We start from the raw sequence: 20,296 nt of genomic DNA, 5'->3' as shown, positions 1-20,296 counted from the left end.
GGTTGCCAGCCTGAAACCAGATGCAGACTATGCGAGGGAGCTTCACTATTACCATCGTCCATTAGGCGAAAGTGTTTTTTAATTCCTAATAGTTTTGGTTATGTAAGAAGTATTTGTGATTATTGGTTAGTACACTGACGTTATTTGTGGGTTTGATTTTAATGTTTATTGGGTTTTTGTTCCTGTGATTTCTAATGGTTGTACTCTTTAGGGCCAATTCCTAGTTGAGGATGGTGCTTTCATTAATGCACACACACCCTTTGCTCCACCACTTGTTGCCAATTAGGACTATACCATGTGTGATGATGAGAGGGAGGAAATAATGTTTTTTATCCTAGACTAGTAAGATTAATGACAGCCTTAAAAAATACAATATTGTACACTGTAAAGCTACATTGAAAAGCTATTTTTACCAACAATTTAAAGGTTTTAAGTGCCGCTTAAGTTTACCATTGGTATTTACTAAGTGTTATGACTGGGCAGTATTTAAATCTGTGCTTTGATGATTGTGGCTGTTTGTCTGTGGGTGAGGTGACCACCTTTTAGTGTCTCTTTATGTATTTGTATATGTGGTACTGATGGGAGGTCCAGCTCTTTTCAAAGATTCCTCTCTTTTGGATCAGCTCCCTTAGGAGAACCAGCTCTTATGGCTCCCAAATGGCTCTCAATTTGGAGCCTTATATTTTAGCCTAATTCCGCAATTTTGAATGGTTGAATGTGTGTCCGTAAGCTACTTTGTATTCAGTATTTATATAAAAGCTGAAGTATTTATATTTTTTTAATTGCAAAAAATACAGATACATTTGTTTAAAATTTTAATCTAACCTTGAAATGTAAAAATGAAGATGAAACCCCAGCAAGCATATCAAATAAATAGAGGCCAAAGTCTTAACATTATGACACATCTGCCAACCCCCTTACCTTCTTTCACATAGTGGTATGAGCCTAGTCTGACTGTCAAGTAGTGCACCTTTACCACAAAGCACTGCGGGAGACCCTGTCATGATATACAGCAGGGCTTTGAACGTCTGCAATGACATGATTATTTTTAAGCATCCACACAAAGCATTATACAAACAATCTTGTGAATATGTGTAATCTTAAAGCTAGTATTGTCATCTATTTCAGTTAATGAATGTTTTTATTTTTAGGCCAATAACTACAGGGAAACATTGATTTCATGTGTCATGGAGAACAGCTGTTTATGCTGCTCCCTGCTTTGAGACTTAATGTGAGTACTTTAACAGAATGCGTCACCTGGCAGCCTTGTCTTGATTAACTCTCCAAAGAGGGTTACAGTGCTGCTTTAAGTGACTCTGCTGTCTCTATTGACGACATGTAGCCTCTTTTGAGAGAAGGCCGAGCAGAAAAGGAACAAGAGGCACAGAAATGGAACAGAGTGGAACACTTATATGAGTTCTCCTGATATTCCTCGTCAGGTGATCACTGAGCACTTCTCACCAGAACAGCCTTCCCAGGTGCAGTTCAGCGTGTTCCCTAAACCCAGCAAAGTGAATCAACGTTGCAATTTATTCCTGTCACCTACCAACATCTTGGGAGGAGGCCTGAAGTCAATTATGTCTTTTGTTCTATGTGTTGAGTGCTGTATTAAGCATCTTTGTCAAGCGTGTCAAATTGATACAAAAAAAGTAGCTGGGCTGCCCCCCACCCCCAACTCTCATATCTCAGTAACTGTCCTGGTTCACTTGCAGACTTGAGAGACACACAAAAAGAGGATGATAGGAAAGATTCTGACAGACGAGTGATAATGAGTGGGGGCTGAACAAAGCACTAATCACCAAGTGTTGTAACATCCTCTGAAAAATGTCAGGAAACTCAAGAACTGGGCTTTGTAAGTGTTAAAAGAAACAATAGAGGAGCAGCAGAGAAAGAGACAGAATTGGGCAAATGTCATGATATTTACTAGTGTAAGCTTTGACACAGACGTGGCTGTGTGAATTTTGTTTTGTCATTCTAGATCAGGTTGCTGACAGACTTTTCAGCATCTGTTACCACTCCTGACGTTGCTGCTAAAATGAGATCTTTCATTTCAGGACTGGCGTTGAAGTTGAAGTTCAAGCTTACAAAATAATAATTAAAATTTTAAAATGCCACAATAATTGTCACTCTAGTGCATCCTGGGTCAAAAACAAGCAAAGAACAAATAACTTGATGAATTATAATTGTAGCAATTGTAGTAAATGTCAGCCCTCATAATAAACACCTTCCTCTCCACGCCCCAGTGTGACCATTGCTTCCCAGCAGGAACTCGGTGTGAAAATACCAATTCAGACCACAGCTGTTGACTCGCATTAACCCTGAATAACCATCGTTCACTTTGTGCTTGTCATCTTTCACAGGGGACCTGGCATCAGATGATGAGTACCTGGAAATCCCATCTATCTCCAGACAGAGAGCAGGGGCTTACGAATGCACAGCTGTCAATGATATCGACGCAGATGTGCAGACAGTAGACATTACCGTCAATTGTGAGTCCAGTGCTCACTATTTACACATTTAAATAATGCTGAACTATGCTTTGATCAAATCATCATTTAATCCTTTATGTGCCAAAAAGGGTTCCAGCTGTAGTACTTAAAGGTATAATTTGGGGCTGTTGTGAAAATGTCCCATAAAATTATGAGTTTCCATCATCTACATAGTGATTATTGTCAAAATAAAAAAACCTGAAGTTTTGCCCCCTTAATAACAATTGATTGTGCACAAACATGATTTTGAAAATGCAACAATAAGATGACAGTATAAGTCGAAACCTAATATGTACTAAATGCTACATAAATGCTACATATGCTACACAGATTTACTCCAATTTTTAATAATTTTCTGATGCACAGTAAGATAAAATAACTGGGGTGTGTATATGGGCCCGTTTCTAGTTGTCATCTTAATTTAATTGCGTACAATGTGTTCTGCATTTGCATTTTCCATTCTAAAGTATCAAGCATACTGTAGGTTTAATGCCTTTCTTTCAGGTCCTTTTAATTTGAAGTGTGTGATTGTTACAGTACACTGAGGGTGTACTAAGCAGCATAAAGCATCATACTCTGAGTTTGAATTTCAGCGTGGTGAGGAGCAAGGAGGGGTGATGGAAGTGCGCTTTAAACACTAACTATACTTGATGGCGTTTTAAATGAAGCACAATCATAAGTCAGTATTTTTCTGTCACTCAGCATCTGTTCTAAAGCTAAGTGAAAGAACCTCCAGCTATATTTACGAAAAATAAAGTTTACTTTATTTGGAAACCAGCAGGTTCTTCTTATTTACATTCTGGATCCGACTTTGCTACACAGATTACTAGATACTGATTACGCACCATTCCAGTTGCTGCCATTACTTTGCTGACACCGTTACATAAGATAATTACTCATAAGGTTGTGGAGGCCACACCTATAAATAGGATGGATTTTGAGAAATCTGAACAACTTAAAGTGGGCCAAAATACCAGCTCTGTAAATAATTTGATTTTTTTCCACTAGTTTCTATTTATTTATACATTACATAATCCAAATGATTGTTTCATTAATCAAAATATTCATCAAGATAAAATGATAAAGTAAGTTTTAAGGGCAGCCCTATAGAGTTGCATAGTTATTGCTCAAATGCCATATTTAAGGCCCAAAGAATCATTTCTAGGCCTTGCAAAAACAGCAGAAAGAAACATTTTTAATAAGAAGTTGTGCCTTTGCTGCAGGGGCTAAAGAATGGATTGTAAAGCTGGAACAGTTAATTCCCTCATCATACCCTGACACTATGCCATTTCACCAGCGTAATAAATATTGTACATAATTTGAACTTATAATTCTTTTTCACTTGTGGTCATGCTGGAGATCACAGCTGTGAATCAAAAATCGTGACTGAGGAGGAGAAAACACTGACCTTTCTCCTCATATCCCTGACTTATGCAGCCTTGTAGTCTTGATCACAGTGCCCCTATGTGTTGGTGCCTGCTTGTAGATGCTCCAACTGTGTCAGAGGGCAGAGACGTTGGAGTGACTCTGGGCCAAAGGGGAGTGCTGGAATGTGAAGCTGATGCAGTGCCTGAGGCAGATTTTGAGTGGTATAAAGATGACAGAAGGTAATGGGTTTTACATTTGCATTTTAAGTAGGCAAATGGAAGAAGCGCAGTATGTATCTGTGTGTTTGTGTGCACTTGTATTAATACAGTGTAAAGTTATTGCTGTTGTTGATCAACTGCTAGTCACACAGGCATTCAAATAATAATATTGCTACACATTTGCTTTAATTATCAATGCAGTCTTGTGTTTGAAATAAGATGAACTACGATGTGCATTCACTGTCGTCTCCCCCCCCCCACCTCCCGTACAGGATCATCAATGGTTTCAATGATATGGAGATTGTAAATACTGGATCAATGTCAAAGCTGACATTTTTTAATGTGTCTGATGGAGATTACGGAAACTACACCTGTGTTGCCATCAACAAACTGGGGAGCTCAAACACAAGCTTCCTTCTGTATGGTAAGTATGGCTACACTTATTCTATAGATAAGGGAGTATGACAAAGATGCTATAAATTTAAGTAAATGTAAAACTTTTCAGTGTTTATAGAACATACGTACGGTACCTACATACAGTAGACCTGTGCATACAGTTGGTGTGTTCAGAAAGATCCGTTAAGAGATCTGATGCTGTATTTTAAAAGTTTTTTTCAGTATTTCCCATTTCTTGACCTATAAAGCATCAGCCTTAAGGGCTGAATTATACCCTGTTGGCTCCCCAGATAAATTAAAGGCATGAAAATGCTCTGTCCCTCCAGGAATTTGCAATGTTGGAATTGCAACAATTAATTCAAACAATCCCTTGTGAATTCTGTGGCACCTGTGGTTTAAAACATTATAAAAACATTACAGCATGCATCACCAGTTTGTAAGAAAAGCTGTTGTGAAATCAGGCATTTTGGACCTTAACTTGTGAAGCTTAGAATCTACCCTACTAAATACAATCACTATGAAAATGGATTGGATTGGATAGGAATTAGTTTTGCTTTATCAAAGAGCAACAGTAAAATTACAAAAGAAAAAATAAGTCTCATAACACAAAATTTATTGGGATCTTTAAAAAAATACTTTTAGTTGACTGTGGCACAGGAGATAGAGTGGCCCAGTTTCTGGTTCGATCCCCAACTTCTCTGGTCACATGTCAAAGTGTCCTTGAGCGAGACACTGAACCCCAACTTAGTTGCTCCTGGTGAGCGTTGGCCAGCTGCATAGCAGCTCCCTTCATTGATGTGAGTGTGTGTGTGTGTGTGTCATTGCGCCTGTAAATGGGTGAATAAGAAGCAGTGGAAAGCGCTTTGAGTACCAATGGGTAGGAAAGCGCTAAGTGCAGACAATGTACCATTTACCATGATTTGGAAACCGTATTAGCCTATTTGTCAAAACTAAAAGCATTTTCTCCAACTACTTTTTGTGCTGATGGGTAGTTGTTCTTTAATAATATTACTACTTGATTATGTTTGTATAAAGATATATATTTTTTAAATTAAGAATAAGCCTCCAAATAAATGTAGTGGCATAAGTACAATATTTCCCACTGTGTTTAAACGAAATAACTGCTAATGCTTTAGATTATAGCCCACGACTTACAGGGTAAGTACCGTGAACTTATTGTGTACCTATTAGTAACAGGTGTACCTCCACAGTACCTGGATACATATTTGTATCCATATTACATACATTCAATCGTTACATAATAACTTAAAATAAAAATTCTCCAAGTACCCTGATAGTACTTTACTGCAAATTTTTCTTCACTGATCTAAATGACTGAACTGTTGAATAGTACAGTAAACTGAAATAAAAAATCTTCATGGGGGTGGCAGAGAATGAGTTTGGGGTGGCCACTCACTAAAATTTATATCCGTCCATGTTTTTTTCTCTCTCTTTTTCCCATTATGTTTTTAAAATGCATAGTTTACTTGTTAGCTAATTCCATTCTTTTTAGGTTTTTATAAAAATATGTGCAAAATCTGGAATCAATTTAAGCTGAAAAAAGCCCTCTTCTCATTGCCCTTTGCTATTGTCTGTCTTTTTCCATTGTACAATTCACACCATCACAAACATATAGCACACTGTGCTACAGTAATAATAATCCATGCCAAACACAGTGAAACTGTATATAGTTAAACGGATTAAACAAAGTCTTGATGCAAATCACTTGACACTGATTATCTGGCATCTCATATGGAGCTACAGGTACCCTTTGGTGCCACTATTCAATGCCTTTTTACAGTTATGGAAACGTCACTGTTTTGTTTACTTTGCACACAAACACAACTGGGTTATGCACCAAAACATCAGATTAAGGTACATAAAGATTACTGGAACACTCATTGTTAAAGTGCACAATGTTTCGCATTTGATCCTCGATTTGAACCTCTGTCACCGGTAGAAAAGTCCTGTTGTCCTGTTGCAACATCCAGCCAACATAACCATCTTCCTAAGTGGAAATTTGGCTACTAGTATACTATGTGATTGCTGTAGCCATCAAATATTGATGCGTGTGGGTTTCTGTTGTACTCAACAGCCCTTTGCATTTTATACCGACACTAAGGGGTACATTTAGTTTCAACATGAAACACCAAAGGAGTGTCCAAAGCAGCCACTGTTGAGTGGTATAGTCTTCTTCAATTTGTACTTTTAAAACATTCAGCTGAATCACTGCAGTCCCAAACAGCATAAAAAGGCGGTGATGGTAAATGTAGAACTTACTAAGTATTGTAAATGTAAAATTGACATCTCAGCAAATGGCAATTACCTAGCATGGGTTAGGGTTATGCTATATCATGCTGATTTTGTTGGACACAAAGTTTATATATAGCAATTATTTTGTAGCATCTAAACCTTTATATTTAGTTTAATTTATGTTATATTTATATTCATCATATATCTAAATATGTACAAGGAAAAATGGAGGGTACCTACTCTGGCTCTGGTTGAAAGTAGAGATGCTGTTCTCTAATGTATCAGAAACAGAAATTGAGATCTGCATCAACATCAACTGACATTTATAATAAATCAATAATCACTTATGAGGAGTTAAAGAAGCTGGAAGTGAGCAACTTTAGCCTAACATATAGTAAGTTGTAAACCGAGGGTCTCCAACATGTCAGCCCTTTCCAAGTAGCTCAACAAAGGGTTGATGAATCCTACATAAATTTGAAAACTTAATTAGTCAAATTTGAGTGGTCACTCAGCTCACCAAATTACACATATCCAATTAAATGTATCAAGTGTCCCGCCCCCTTCTTACACGAAAGGATTATTTGACAATTAGTTGTCAAACAGTGCACTGCTCTCAAGCTTGATGAGACAGTGGTGATCAGTGTTACCAACTTGGCGAGTATTCAGACCCCTCTAACAATTTTATTTACTCCAAAAAGTCTAACTACAAATCTAACTACTTTTTTTGGTGTTACTGGAGACTTTTGGAGACTCTGATGTGAACGCTTTCTCAATCTGATGTGAAAGCGTTCTCAGCAGCAGGTGCTGCCGTAGGTCCCAGTACTCATACAGCAGCCCCTCCCAGCTGCAGTCAGAGCAGGAGATGTTCACCCCTCTGCCACGTCCAGACAGCAAATGAAATGGTAAATGGTCTTCACTTATTTATTTAGCGCTTTTCTACCTGTTGGTACTAAAAGTATATACACTGTTCTCATTCACCCATTCGCCCAAAGTAGCTCACAGTAAAAACGTTTTTACAACCCCTGTTATAAACGTGGATTTTATTTACAGTTTAAAATTAAGAAAACATATGTAGGTTTAAGCTAAATACCATCTGACTGAAGAATAGAGTGGAAAAAACACTAATGACACTGGGCACAGTTCCACTCTGAGCTGTTTTTTCATTTTTTATTAAAGAATTCTTGGTGCACCTGCAAAATTGTGAAACTCAAAGGACAAAGATATGAGGCAGTCACCAACCCAAATGCAGCAAGTAAAACTATATTTGAAGAGTACAAAATGCCATCCCAGGTGGCCAGTCTGATCGGGATCTGATGCTATTCTCAGGGTCCTGTTTAAAATCAAAGAAATCACTGCACAACATAATGACAGATCTGGGTGGGTAAGAATTAAAATACTTTAGAGTTTAAGGCTCAAAGTGGACATTTGACACTACCTGTACAGTCATAAATAGCTGTTGGCACTATAATCAGTTTGAAGTCCATTCAGCAGCCTACTTTTCATGAGTGTTGTCAATGATGAGTTGCTGTTCCATTTCCAATATCTTGCTCTGTTTCATTTGTTCCCCTGGTGTAGTTGTAATTGAACCCACTAGCTCAACACTATTGCAAGGTTAGTATTCTGCACCTGCATGCACTTCCACTGTTGTGGATCAAAAGCATCAACCGCATGCTAGAACATGACAAACATGGCCATTTTCACAAACGTGAAGGAAGGCTGCAGTGCCACTGGAAGTATACAATTTATTTTTTTTAGTATTTGACAAGAACAGACAAATCATTTATTCTGTTTATTGATCCTGTCAAAATCGTACAGTTTTAATACCTCTTTTTTCTCGTTATACATTCATGAGTTAGAGCTGCTGTGTGGCATGCGGCACCTTTTTTAGAAGACTAGCAGAGCAAGTTGGCATACAAATGTTTTGTGGGTTTTTGTGAAAATGGTCAGTGCATTGTGCATAATCCATTGTTCTAACCATGTTTCATCTTTCTCCTTTCTAAACCTAACCCGTACACTGTTGGCCTCATTTTGATTTTTGCATGATCTTTCTTTCCAATGTAAGTATTTTTTAATCATTCATTATCCTAATTTCTCTTCATCTAACTCATACCTGTGAATATTGTAAACTGTACTAAAACACTAAGATGTTTACTGTTTTTTCAGACAGTGATTTTCAGTATTAGATCATTCTGATATAGATTATGCCTTTCCATTCACAATGCTTAAACTCACTAGCTGAGGCTAGTGCAGAGATGAACATCTCAGTGTGTTAGTTATGTGTCCATGCGACTTGTGGTAGCAGCAACTTGAAAGCAAGAAAACTCACACCATTAATACAACACAACTATATTAATTGCTTTGATTTTGACTATGAGCGAATGTCATTATTCTAATTAGCCATATGCAGGATTAGGGATAATCCAGTGTCGCAGGGTAATTGGATAGATGCCCCAAAGGAAATTGTAGTGAACTCATGGAAATCCAAGGGAAATGAGTAGTCATTGTATGACAAGCTTCAAAGTGAAAAGTTAAATTTTGTCCTCAATCCTCATGCAGTACATTCATTTACATGTGTGAAAAAAAAATTTGTTTTCATTTTGTAGTACATTTTAGTAGTAGATAGTGAACGCCACACAGTGTTCCTAAAAACCCAGCGAACACTTTAATAATACATTTAATAGTAATACTAGAATATTACAGGTTCAATATATATAATAAAAGATACACTCTGACTCTGTGTTGCATTATTAAATCTAAGGACAAACAAATAATTGGATTTTAATTTACAGAGGTTGTTATTTGTATGAGAACCATTTTATTGGATACATCTTTTTTTGACTCAAGAACTTTATTTCCAACAAGTTCAGAATGACACTATTGACTGCACATAGATTATTCTCCACCTCTACCCTATGCACATGTGTATGTCATTAGGTTGAAATGGATTACACATACATTTATTGCACATTCAAGTAGCAGGTTGAGGTTAAGTTTGAATCTCCTTATACTGGAATGACATGCAGAGCAATTCAAAGGTAACACTAAGCTTAAAATAATAATGCACATTCAGGTAGTACTAATGTTTCATCATCAGAAGTAACAAAAAAAAAAGATTGTCTTCACTGATATTGAACTTGCTTCTTTTGTTTCTAGTTTGAGTAGTACATGTAAATGAATGCCATTAACTTTACCTACACTAAAATATCTCATTACTTCTAGCTGAAAAATGCCTCCAGATGACATAATTTGGAGAAACCTTTAGTTCAGATTATGTTATTTTCGTTCGTCACACTGTAAAGTTTGTCATTCTGCTTTTCCACAGTTCACATCATTTGAGTTTTTCAGCTAGAAGCAGAGAAATATTTTAATATAGGGAAGTCAGAGGGAAGTTTAAAATCATTCATCTACACCCTAAACTAAAGCCTTTGAGAGCAATTTGAAAATTGGTGAAGTCACCCATGAAACAGTGTATAAAAAAGATAAAAAAATGAAAAAAAGAAAACTCGAAAACTCCTTATGTTTTTGTAAATGCACATTTTCGGTTGAATTACAAATTATTATACAGAAGTAATTTTTGGGAGACTGGTTTGCATAATCAAAGGATGATGGGTCACCTCAGATGTCATTGTGCTAGTTCATTCTATGAACATTTTAACAGTGAGTACCGAGAGTTTGAAATCATAGTTGTACTATGATTTCGGTACTCACAGGAGACAAAGTACAGAAAGGAGCTCATTATTTATATAAACTCCATGTTTAATGTTGAGATCCAGACCCTAATTCTGTTGTGCACTGGGTATGTGTAGGAAATACCGCATGGCAAAGTCACATTGTGTTCTTACACAAACAAAAGTACTGTACAAGGTTTGTATGGTAAACTCACAGTAATCATAAAGTCACATATTTAATGTCATGGTGGAAGGGGATTAATCCACTGAATTGTTGTCAGCAGATAGATAATTAATTTAATATCTAACCTCTGCAACAAAAGAAATCCTCAATGGTGAAACTTACAAGGGTGTTTGTTTTTTCCTTTTTCATTTTCCCTCCTGTCAGGACCGAGAGCAGTTCAGGATGGCAGCGGCGGCGCAATGGGATTGCACTCACACACCTGTCTCCTCTTCATAGTGTTTCTGCCATTCCTCCTCAGATTTTGAAGAGGAAAGGTTTTTAACACAAGTATTGCGCGTGTGTGTGTGTGTGTATGTGTGTGTGCATGTGTAAGTGCGCGTGTGTGTGCGTGAGTTTGGTTTGTTCTTTGGTTTGTTTTGTTTTGAGTTTTTTTTCCTCAAACTGGAACCATAAACTGATGCACATGAGTGTATGAAATATCCTGCTACAAAATGATGTTGACCCACTAGATAATGAAACTAAATATTATTTTCTTTAGTTTTTAAGGACGTAACAAAGGCTTTCCATTTTAACTGAATCGTGTTGCATTTAAAAATGTTTCCCTCTATTATTCTGGATTGTCTCTCTTTACGTATATGTCTCGGAACAGTTTTTTTTATGTGGCATTTCTTGTTCAAAAGGATTTGTCTTAATTTTTAACTGCATTGAATATTCATTCCAACTCCAGGAAAAGACAAATTTACAGCAAGTATGAGAGGTGAATGCTAAATACCTCAAAGTCACACAGAGACAGTGAGGCAGGAGGAATTTAGGTTACCCTGAGGCTGAAAGCCTGCTATTATCATATTTTAATGTATAATAATTATCATTCAGTCTGGTTGTTGAAAGCAGAATTTTTGACCTTCAAATATTTTTGTTCTCAACATTATAGTGATATACTTGCAATTGTGTTATGCTAATCTTCTAATTTCATTTTTTTCCAAGTATGTTTAGTTTTAAATATTTTTAAAAAGGAAAAATATAAAGTTGTAATTATTTAGGGCAAATATCTTAGTTTTATGTCTTTGTCTTTATTTTTTTCTTTCTTTATCAGTACAGTTGTACAAAATAATGGTGTCAGGAATAATTATGTTATAATTAAGTCAACTGAGGCACAGTTTACTCCACTTGTGTGGAGTCGATGTCTGACTTAAGTAATGCAAATGTATTAATGCTGTTGCTACTCGTTCAAACATCATGCAATTTCTACACAACACATTTATTTGAGAAACGTTGCTGTTCATGATCCAAACCAGCACTGGAAGGTTAGTGAGCACCCAGTCAGATCATGTTAACAGAAAATCAACTCAATTTGCATGTATTTAGACACCAATAACCCAAAGAACTTAGCAGTTTATACATATATCACACATATATTGCACATATTTTTGTTCAAACTTTTTCCATAGTATCGTCTGTCCACAAACAAGAAGGTTAACATGCTGGGTTTTAAAATGGGTTTAGCATAAAATAACGTAAAATCATTGATACCTTTAAATCAAAGTGTACAGTGTGTGGTTCCTGACCATGAAATGTCCATTACAATGTGACATTTTCAGCTGGTAAAGAAAGGAATAAGAACTGCAAGCTGATTGTACAGTGTGTGAGCCAATTGCAATAACTGAGATTGAACATAGGTGTGAGCAAAAATGGCTACAACTTTTCTTATCACTTGATATATAGCTTACATTATCAGAAAAGACAGGATATATGAGAAAAACTGGAAAATCATATCCCTTATTATGGAGAGAGATCAGTGCAGACAAAGGATGGCAGGCATTTTGAGAGGCAGTAAATAAACAACAGACCCCATTACCTTATTTTGTTGTGATCGTGAGGATTTTATGCAACAGTGAGTAACAAGACTCAACAACTCAACAACACAGCAGCGAGAATTAAAGCCAGTAATTTATCTTTTTCATGTTTCGTGTTAAAAAGCGATTTGCAACGATGGCTAGATTGCACCCAGGTTCCAGCCAGCCATTTGGGGGCTGCTGAGTGACACCAAAAGAAAAGAATCCAGATTTGCATTTCTGCCATTGGTTTTTGTAGTGTGGACAAGAATTTTCAATCATGAATCTCTCTATTCTCTTTTGTCAACACACCTCAAACACGAGCGTTCACGGATTCTAGAGCTGCACTCTGGACTGTGTGCAGCACTAACACATTTGTAGGATTCCATTAACACAACATGAGACAGGAACAGTGAATTAAAACAAATCAGTTTGTCTGTTTAGTGGTGCAGCAATGATGTGCTACTTAACGATCTAACAGCTCTCATTGAGTGTGTTTTCACATATGGTTATTTTTTAATTGAATGCGAGCTCAGCCGACACAGAGCGCGCCCTGCAGGAGGACAAAACCAGTGATCTCTGCACTGCTTACTTTCACATTTTCTTCTTCTAAAGGGAGACTCAACTGTCTTTTTTTCCTGGACTGCTTTAACTTTGGTGAGCTTTTAGTCCATCATCCACGGGCAGCTTCTTTTGAACTCTGCTCCTTTGTAGCTCATGGTTTGCGTTCCTTGACGTGGAAAAAAAGAACCAATATCCAAATCAAAAAGGCATGAAACAGATAGGCCTATTATTGAAATTGATCAGGGTAATCATCAGCTGAATCTGACAGGCTATTCATGGTTTGTTTTCACACACAAGACAAAGAAGGAAAGAGGGAGAGAGATGAGCACCACAGACTATTATTCATCTCCAGCACAGTGCTGTTTGGAAATGACATTGTAATTATTCCATCCTGGCTTGAAGGATGGCACCACTGATCCTCACGTTTATTTTGCACACAAGATTAACCACATTTAAGATGAAATAAAGTCAGATCCCCTCCCAAGGAGGGTCTGTGCTGAATCCCTGCAGACAGCCTTGTGTGAAGTGGTTGCTGTCAATATGCACAAATAATCACAGCCTCATCACTTTGAGATCACTTGAAAGGTTGAAACAGAGCCGAATGTGAAAACACCTTTCCTAACATTTTCCGTGGAAATATGAATTGACAGCAAACATCTTTTCTTTTTCTCACATACAACTATACACAGACACACAGTTTGCTAAGTTTATTATTAAAAAAACATTAACAGAGATCTTGTGTAAAATGGAAACAAAAAGAATACAATGATTTGCAAACTATTCAAAACTTAATTTAGATTTTTATTTAAAACCAGCAAGGGTCAAGACCAAAAGCTAATACTGAAAGACCATGCAGCAGTGCAATAAACACAGGCATTCTGTCGGTGAATCCAGTTTCTCTACACGCTCAAATGTAAGTTAAACCACTACCAAGCAAAGAAACAACCCCATTTAAACAAGACCCAGAAACTCTGTTGCTTTCTCTAAGTGCAAACTCATTTGTAACCAAACGTCTGGCCTGCAAGAGGAGGTACTGACATGCAGATCTTGAAACATCATTTTTCTAAGGCTAATTTTATGTCTTGGCTATGCTGACAGCACATCTGGGGAGGCTTGGAAACTCTTTTTGTTTACATTAGCATATGTACAGGACAGAAGAAAGAAGAAATTATATTAGAGTAGAAAGAAAGAAAGATGAAAAAAAAAAAGCATTTTAAAGCAAGGCTCAATTAATGCTACACAAAATAGCAATTTTCCGGGAAGGTCTTATACATTTCAGCAACACAATGTCAAACCAAACTTTGTAAATTTTACAACAGCATGGTTGAGTAGTAAAAGAGTCCAGGTGCTAAGCTGACATGGTTGCAGTTCAGACCTTTCACTCATTGAAAATCATTGGAGCATTGTAAGGTGAAGAATGTGACAACAGAGACCCTGAAATGTTAGGTAGTTGAAATCCTATATAGAACTGCTAGTCAATACTTTCTTTCAAGTTGCAAATCTGTGGTCAATTAACACTGGTGCACCCGTAAATGTAGATAAATCTATTCATTTATTTAGCAAGGTGCAACATTTTACCCTAGACATACAGTAGGGGAAGGTGCTGTTCTGGGTTGAAGGTTCCTTAAAATTGCTCCTCGTTTTGCAATTTAATTTCACTGCAACTCCAGTGAAATTATCCACATTCACCTTTTCTTCACGGTAAGGTAGCATTTGCCTTAGATGTGAATATTTGTGTTGCCTTTAATTAACAAACTTTTGACTTTTTCTTATTGTTTACACATTGATTACACCTTTTACAGTGTTGTTAAAAGAAAAGGTAAAGAAACACATGCCCCTGACCCACATTTTATGAAATGTGTTTCTGCCATCAAATTCAAAATAAGCGAGTGTTGTCTTTGCACAATTTACAATCAAAAATAGGTTTCAAATTATTTGCAAATCATTGCCTTCTCTTTCTAAATTCAGTTTACACAGCATATAGATGTGCATTTGTGTGCACAGTAATAATGAGGCTCATTGTCAGAAACATTTACTACACTGTACCACACTGCTGCATTAGTCAGCATTACATTGCTCCACAGGTTTCTCAAAGGACAGTAAGCTGACTGTGTACAGCTTATTGCTATGTACTTAATGATTGTGATATTGTTTTTATGTGATTTCAGATGCAATACAATGTAATTTCTTGAGGCGAGCACACTATTACTGAGGACAAACCAGTGCTGATGTTTAGAGCAGAGGCAGATCTGAACAAACCATGCTCAGAATCTCAACATGAAATGCAAATGATTTTATTCACCTGTAACTGGACACAAGGAGGTGGTTATAGCTCACTTATAGGGGCACTATGGCAGCGATACAGAGTTCAGTCTGCACTGAGCCGCCCAGATCTCCAATCAACACCTAGCACAATAATATTCTGACTTGAGATGAATCATTAAAAGGAACCCTGCTAATAATCAAAATATTCTTTTATTAGGTGTGATAAGATCTGGGGTTCTGGACAAAGCTTTGGAAGCTGTGAAAGCGATGGGATGTAGAAGCAGGATAGAGGTATATCACTGTCTGAGCTATGATCTGGGTATGAGGTGTTTTGCCTGTTCAGTGGCGATGGAAAACAGTCAGTGCCTGTCAGATCACTGCTGGAAATATTGCTAGATCACATTTCCTCTGTTTTCACCTTGGTCTGAGCTGTGTGCAGCCAAAAGAAAAGTATCATCTTCATTTCCTTTATCTACATCCCCTGCTGCTCCAAATGTGTAAAAAGAAAAGACATGAGGAGAAATCCTCTGTAGGCTGCTGCTTTAATGGTTTAATTTGGATTTCTTTCTAACCTGAGGCCTTTTATATTACTTAGCACCAGTGTTTTCCTATGCATTTTGGGCACTGGTAGCCTCAAGGTTAGACACGCTGGCCTGCAGAGCAGTTAAACAAACAATCACATTACATTTATTGAGACATTGTGATGGTTTGGGTTGCACAACACAGCTATTTGCCATGTTATGGCTCATTTAGTTAAAAACAGTCTAATAGTTTCTCAGTTGGTCCTCATGTTGTCTTGGACTCGTTCTCCATTGTATAAGTGAAGCGCTCTCTCCCAGTGTGATGATTGCAGCTCTGTGCTAAATACAGCAACACCCTGATTCTGCAGCCTGCCTCTTCAGGAATTCAAAGTTTAAAAAAAATGAGCATCTCCACATGATGTCCACTTCCAGCAGCTACACATAACATGCACCGTGGTCAGGCAAAGTGAACCCCAGCAGCTATTGATGGACATATTTCAATAGGAAATATGAATCTTCAGTGATTAAAAATAATTCATCATCTCTTCAACAAACAGCAGGCAGTCGTGCTTCAGTTCTATTTTGTGTGGCATAAATAAAAAAAAACAGTCAGGCTCTGTACTGTCTTATTAGAGCAAATGCAAATGTTCCCAACTCCCACCAAGCATGACTTATGGATATGCAAGATACACTGCAAGTCCTTTACAAGACGCACTAGTAATGATAAAAACTAGTGTACACTCGGGGAGAGGATCTCAGAAATACACTAGTAATATACTTTTGATCCACCCCCAAAGTTCAGCTCGCAAACTGTGCTGGAAAGGCCTGAATACACATAACTTTTTCTGTTTCTGCCTGACTCCAGTCAGCCAATTCTGAATCACAGCCCATGAAGGATTATATTTTGGCAGTAGAGCTGCATATTTATGTTGATATGACCAATTCCATTGTCTGTTTGAAGACTGCACAAGGATTGCAGGGCTCATTCTTTCTTTCAGCCTAAGCAAACATGGGCCCAGTTGGAACATGGGCTGAGTTAAAGAGAAAAAATATATATATAAAAGCTATGGCTATATTTGTTCTCATTTTCTCCATATGTGCAAAAGAACGAAAGCAGTCTTTGACAATAATTTGATGCCATTTAATAAAAACGACTGAGCTTTATCACACCCAGGATATAGTAATATTCATTTTACGTGTTTTGTGGCATTTGTGTGCTTTTCATTGGAGTCAGGAGAAGATCCTCTTTGGAACTTTAGTTGTGAACTTTGCTTAGCGGTAAGAAATCAAACCGTTGGCTCAGCTGCCAGGGGATTGTCATAACAGACGCATGAATTAGTCTCATGATCTGACGGGTTTATTTTGGATGATTCACATGAAAAAATTCTGCCCTATGCCTGGCTACAAATTCACGGGGCTCCCTTTAGTTGGACTGTTCACAAGTGGAGGGGGATACCATGCTATTTGACTCCCTGTATTGTAAAGGATTGTTGGTTAATATGTATTTTCTTGACGAACAGTGTGTGCTCATATTTAAGACTGACAATAATAAAATGTTGTATCTTAATGTTGTGTGTTTTTAATTTCTTTCTGGTCTTATTTTGTGAGAGAAAGAGAATGAATATCCACTGAGTTCCCTATAGTGGCACCTATCCAGAAACATGACTAACCTATTGATTTTCTTATCCCTCAGAAGTCCTGACCTTGGACTGAGTTCATTGTGGTCTGTCCGCTACATTACCAACAACTGCTAACTGCAGCTCTCTAAATGACACCAGTGTCTTCAAGCCTGAACACAGTGTATTTTGAGAGTTCTGGTACATCAATTATGTACAACCGCAGCAGGGGATTCTGCCATAACACTCTGAATCTGTTTCTCTTCACCCCCCACCCCTCGTATGAATCTTAATTGCATACTGTAGCTGCATATAAAAGCTATTTCCAATTCTCATTCACACGCTGTGTAGGTGATACATGCATCATCTGCACAGCAGATGAATTTGTATGTATTTAGAGTTTCCTGTGTGAGTTGTCATTATTAGAGATGATTGTGACCTGGAGCAATGGTTTACTGCCTGATTTTGTACAACATGTCTATTATATGTACAGCATTTCATATTTTGTGATTTTGTGACATTTTTCAAACAGAGATAAGTCAAGTAGCTTTGCAGTTAATACACCACCACGTTTCTTCAAGCTCAACAGATATTTAGTTAATGCAAACTTCTGCTCTCTGCAGCTGAGAACGGTTCCATAAGAGACTGGATATTGGCACTGCTTGAAAGATTAAATACATTGTCTTTCTTTGTGTCAAAGGTCAGTATTCCTAAAATATAAGAGAACACAGCATTTCAGCAAGAAATGTGTTCTTGATACCTTTAGATCTAGAGTAAATGGATGCTACAAACTTAGTGCTATAGGCCTAGGGGTATGCTGTGGTGGGCTGTGCAAACTGAAATCTTATTTATTAGGACCTCATACATCGTTTGTGTTTTGCCAATATTTTATTATTTCTGAGGTTTAGTTAGTAAACTGCACTTTTCTCTTAGCACAACTGCTCATACAAGCTCTAATTAAACTGGTCTTCAGCCCCAGCCAAAGCGCTACACCAAATCCAGATCAAGCACCAGCCCAACACTTTTCTAAAACTACCCTTACCTCCCCAGAGTTACATTTTTATACCAACCGCAACCACACGTTTTCCAAAGAACCTTATTTGAACCAGATTATACAGTATTTGCTAGTAATTTAATATAGTTATACAAACATGTTGATACTCAACATCCATTCCTTATCCATTATTAGTAACCACTTATCTTGTGTAGATTCACAGGAGGCTGGAGCCTATCCCTGCTGTCATTCGGCGAGAGGCAGGGACACCATGGACAGGTCTCTAGTATGTCTCAGGGCCAACACAGAGAGACATACACAGACAGACAACCATTCACACTCACATTCACACCTACAGGCAATTTAGAGTACAACATTCATTTTTTGTGCCTGCACCATTAGTGAGGCCTTTCTAGACTCCTATTTAATATACACTAATTATGAGTTATTTGAAGACATTACCACAAGAATTAGATAATATGTTTACAAAAATGAACAGGCATGAGGTGAGAGTGAACTTGACCTCTTGACCTCTTGACTTCGATGAGTGCAAGTGGTTATTTGTGTTAGAAGTGAAGAAGTTCCCTCATAGTGAGATGTAGAGTTGACAACAAGAACATACATGAGGCAGTAACCTTGACATTTGACCACTAAAATCTAAACATATCATCTATGATTCCAAGTGGATGTTTGCGCCACATTTGAAGAAACTACAAGGCTCTGATATCTAGTTCACTAGAATGGTTACACATGAGGTTCCATTAACCTTGAACAACTCCAAGTGGATGAATTCATCCAATTCAATTCAATCTAACTTTATTTATATAGCGCCAATTCACAACAAAGTCATCTCAAGGCACTTTACAGAATAAAGTCAAGACTATAAAGATGTATAGAGAGAACCCAAAAATTCCCCCTTGAACAAGCCATAGGCAACAGTGGAGAGGAAAAACTCCCTTTAATGGAAGAAACCTCCATCAGAACCCGGCTCAGGGTGGACGGCCATCTGCCTTGATCGGTTGGAGTGAGTGGAAAGTGAAGAGAGAAAAGAAAAAGGGTGAATCTATTGCCTTAATTAATACAAATTAAGAAAATGGTCCATGGTGACACCTTCATAACGGTGGTTTTGTTCAGCCATTGAAGGTTTGCCACCTCTGGGAAGATCTTCTCCATTTGCAAGCAGTGTCTCTCCCTGTTGATGTGAAGTCCCGGGGCCATAGAAATAGGTTTGTCACCCATAGCAGACTGACGGATTTTATAGTTTAAGAGGTTTTACATTATTTCCACAGATCTAGTTGGGGTCACATCATTTTTTTAAGAAATACAATGATCATTTCAAACTTGTATTTAGTGTTTGCTCATGTTGGCTTTCTTTAATGTTACAGATAGATTTAGTTTGAACACCTAAAACAGTTTAGTATGAGATGCACATGAAAAGAGAAGAAATCAGTAGGGTATCCAACAATTTTCCCAGCACTTTATTGCAGAAGGTTAACCAACCTACTAACAAGATGAGAGATGCTACTAACATGTCTATAAAAAACATTTGATAACATTTGATCCCACTGGCATTATGAAAATGACAGAAAAGCAAAGCACAGCATGGAATGAGGTGCATATGTAGTGTATGTACAAAAGGTGACAAAAGAAACAGAATCACAAAATGTGCTGAAATGACATTAAACTTCACTGAAGTTAAGAGGTTTTTCTGAATAACTTTTTCTTTTTCTCTTACAAAACTCTAACCCTACACTGTGTACATGAGCTCTATGTGAGTCCAAGCAAGTAAACTTTCCAACCATAGTTCAGACAAAAGTCAACAAGCCGTAGGTATGATGTAACCTTTCACTCTAAATCCAGCATACCTTCCTGAGTTTCTGGATACTTTGTGGAAGCAGCACAAAATCCAGGGTCAGCTGTGTGCGAGT

General features: G+C 37.5%; 1 protein-coding gene across 3 annotated transcripts in view; it reads left to right on the top strand.

Annotated features, from left to right (window-relative positions):
- The window catches only part of ntm (neurotrimin), a 438,896-nt gene extending 421,571 nt beyond the window's left edge, over positions 1 to 17,325 (top strand). For all 3 annotated transcript variants that reach the window (XM_067494550.1, XM_067494551.1, XM_067494549.1), the window contains 5 exons: positions 2,361 to 2,489; positions 3,976 to 4,096; positions 4,348 to 4,499; positions 8,300 to 8,335; positions 10,781 to 17,325. In XM_067494550.1, the coding sequence (XP_067350651.1) occupies positions 2,361 to 2,489; positions 3,976 to 4,096; positions 4,348 to 4,499; positions 8,300 to 8,335; positions 10,781 to 10,881 (539 nt within the window). In that variant the 3' untranslated portion in view covers positions 10,882 to 17,325. The remainder of the gene's footprint in view (positions 1 to 2,360; positions 2,490 to 3,975; positions 4,097 to 4,347; positions 4,500 to 8,299; positions 8,336 to 10,780) is intronic.
- Positions 17,326 to 20,296: the final 2,971 nt, after the last annotated feature.

Source organism: Channa argus, chromosome 24 (assembly GCF_033026475.1).
Source record: "Channa argus isolate prfri chromosome 24, Channa argus male v1.0, whole genome shotgun sequence".
In the NCBI taxonomy this organism is placed as follows: domain Eukaryota; kingdom Metazoa; phylum Chordata; class Actinopteri; order Anabantiformes; family Channidae; genus Channa; species Channa argus.
The sequence above is the reverse complement of the archived record's forward strand: the minus strand, read 5'-3'. Positions and strand labels throughout refer to the sequence as shown.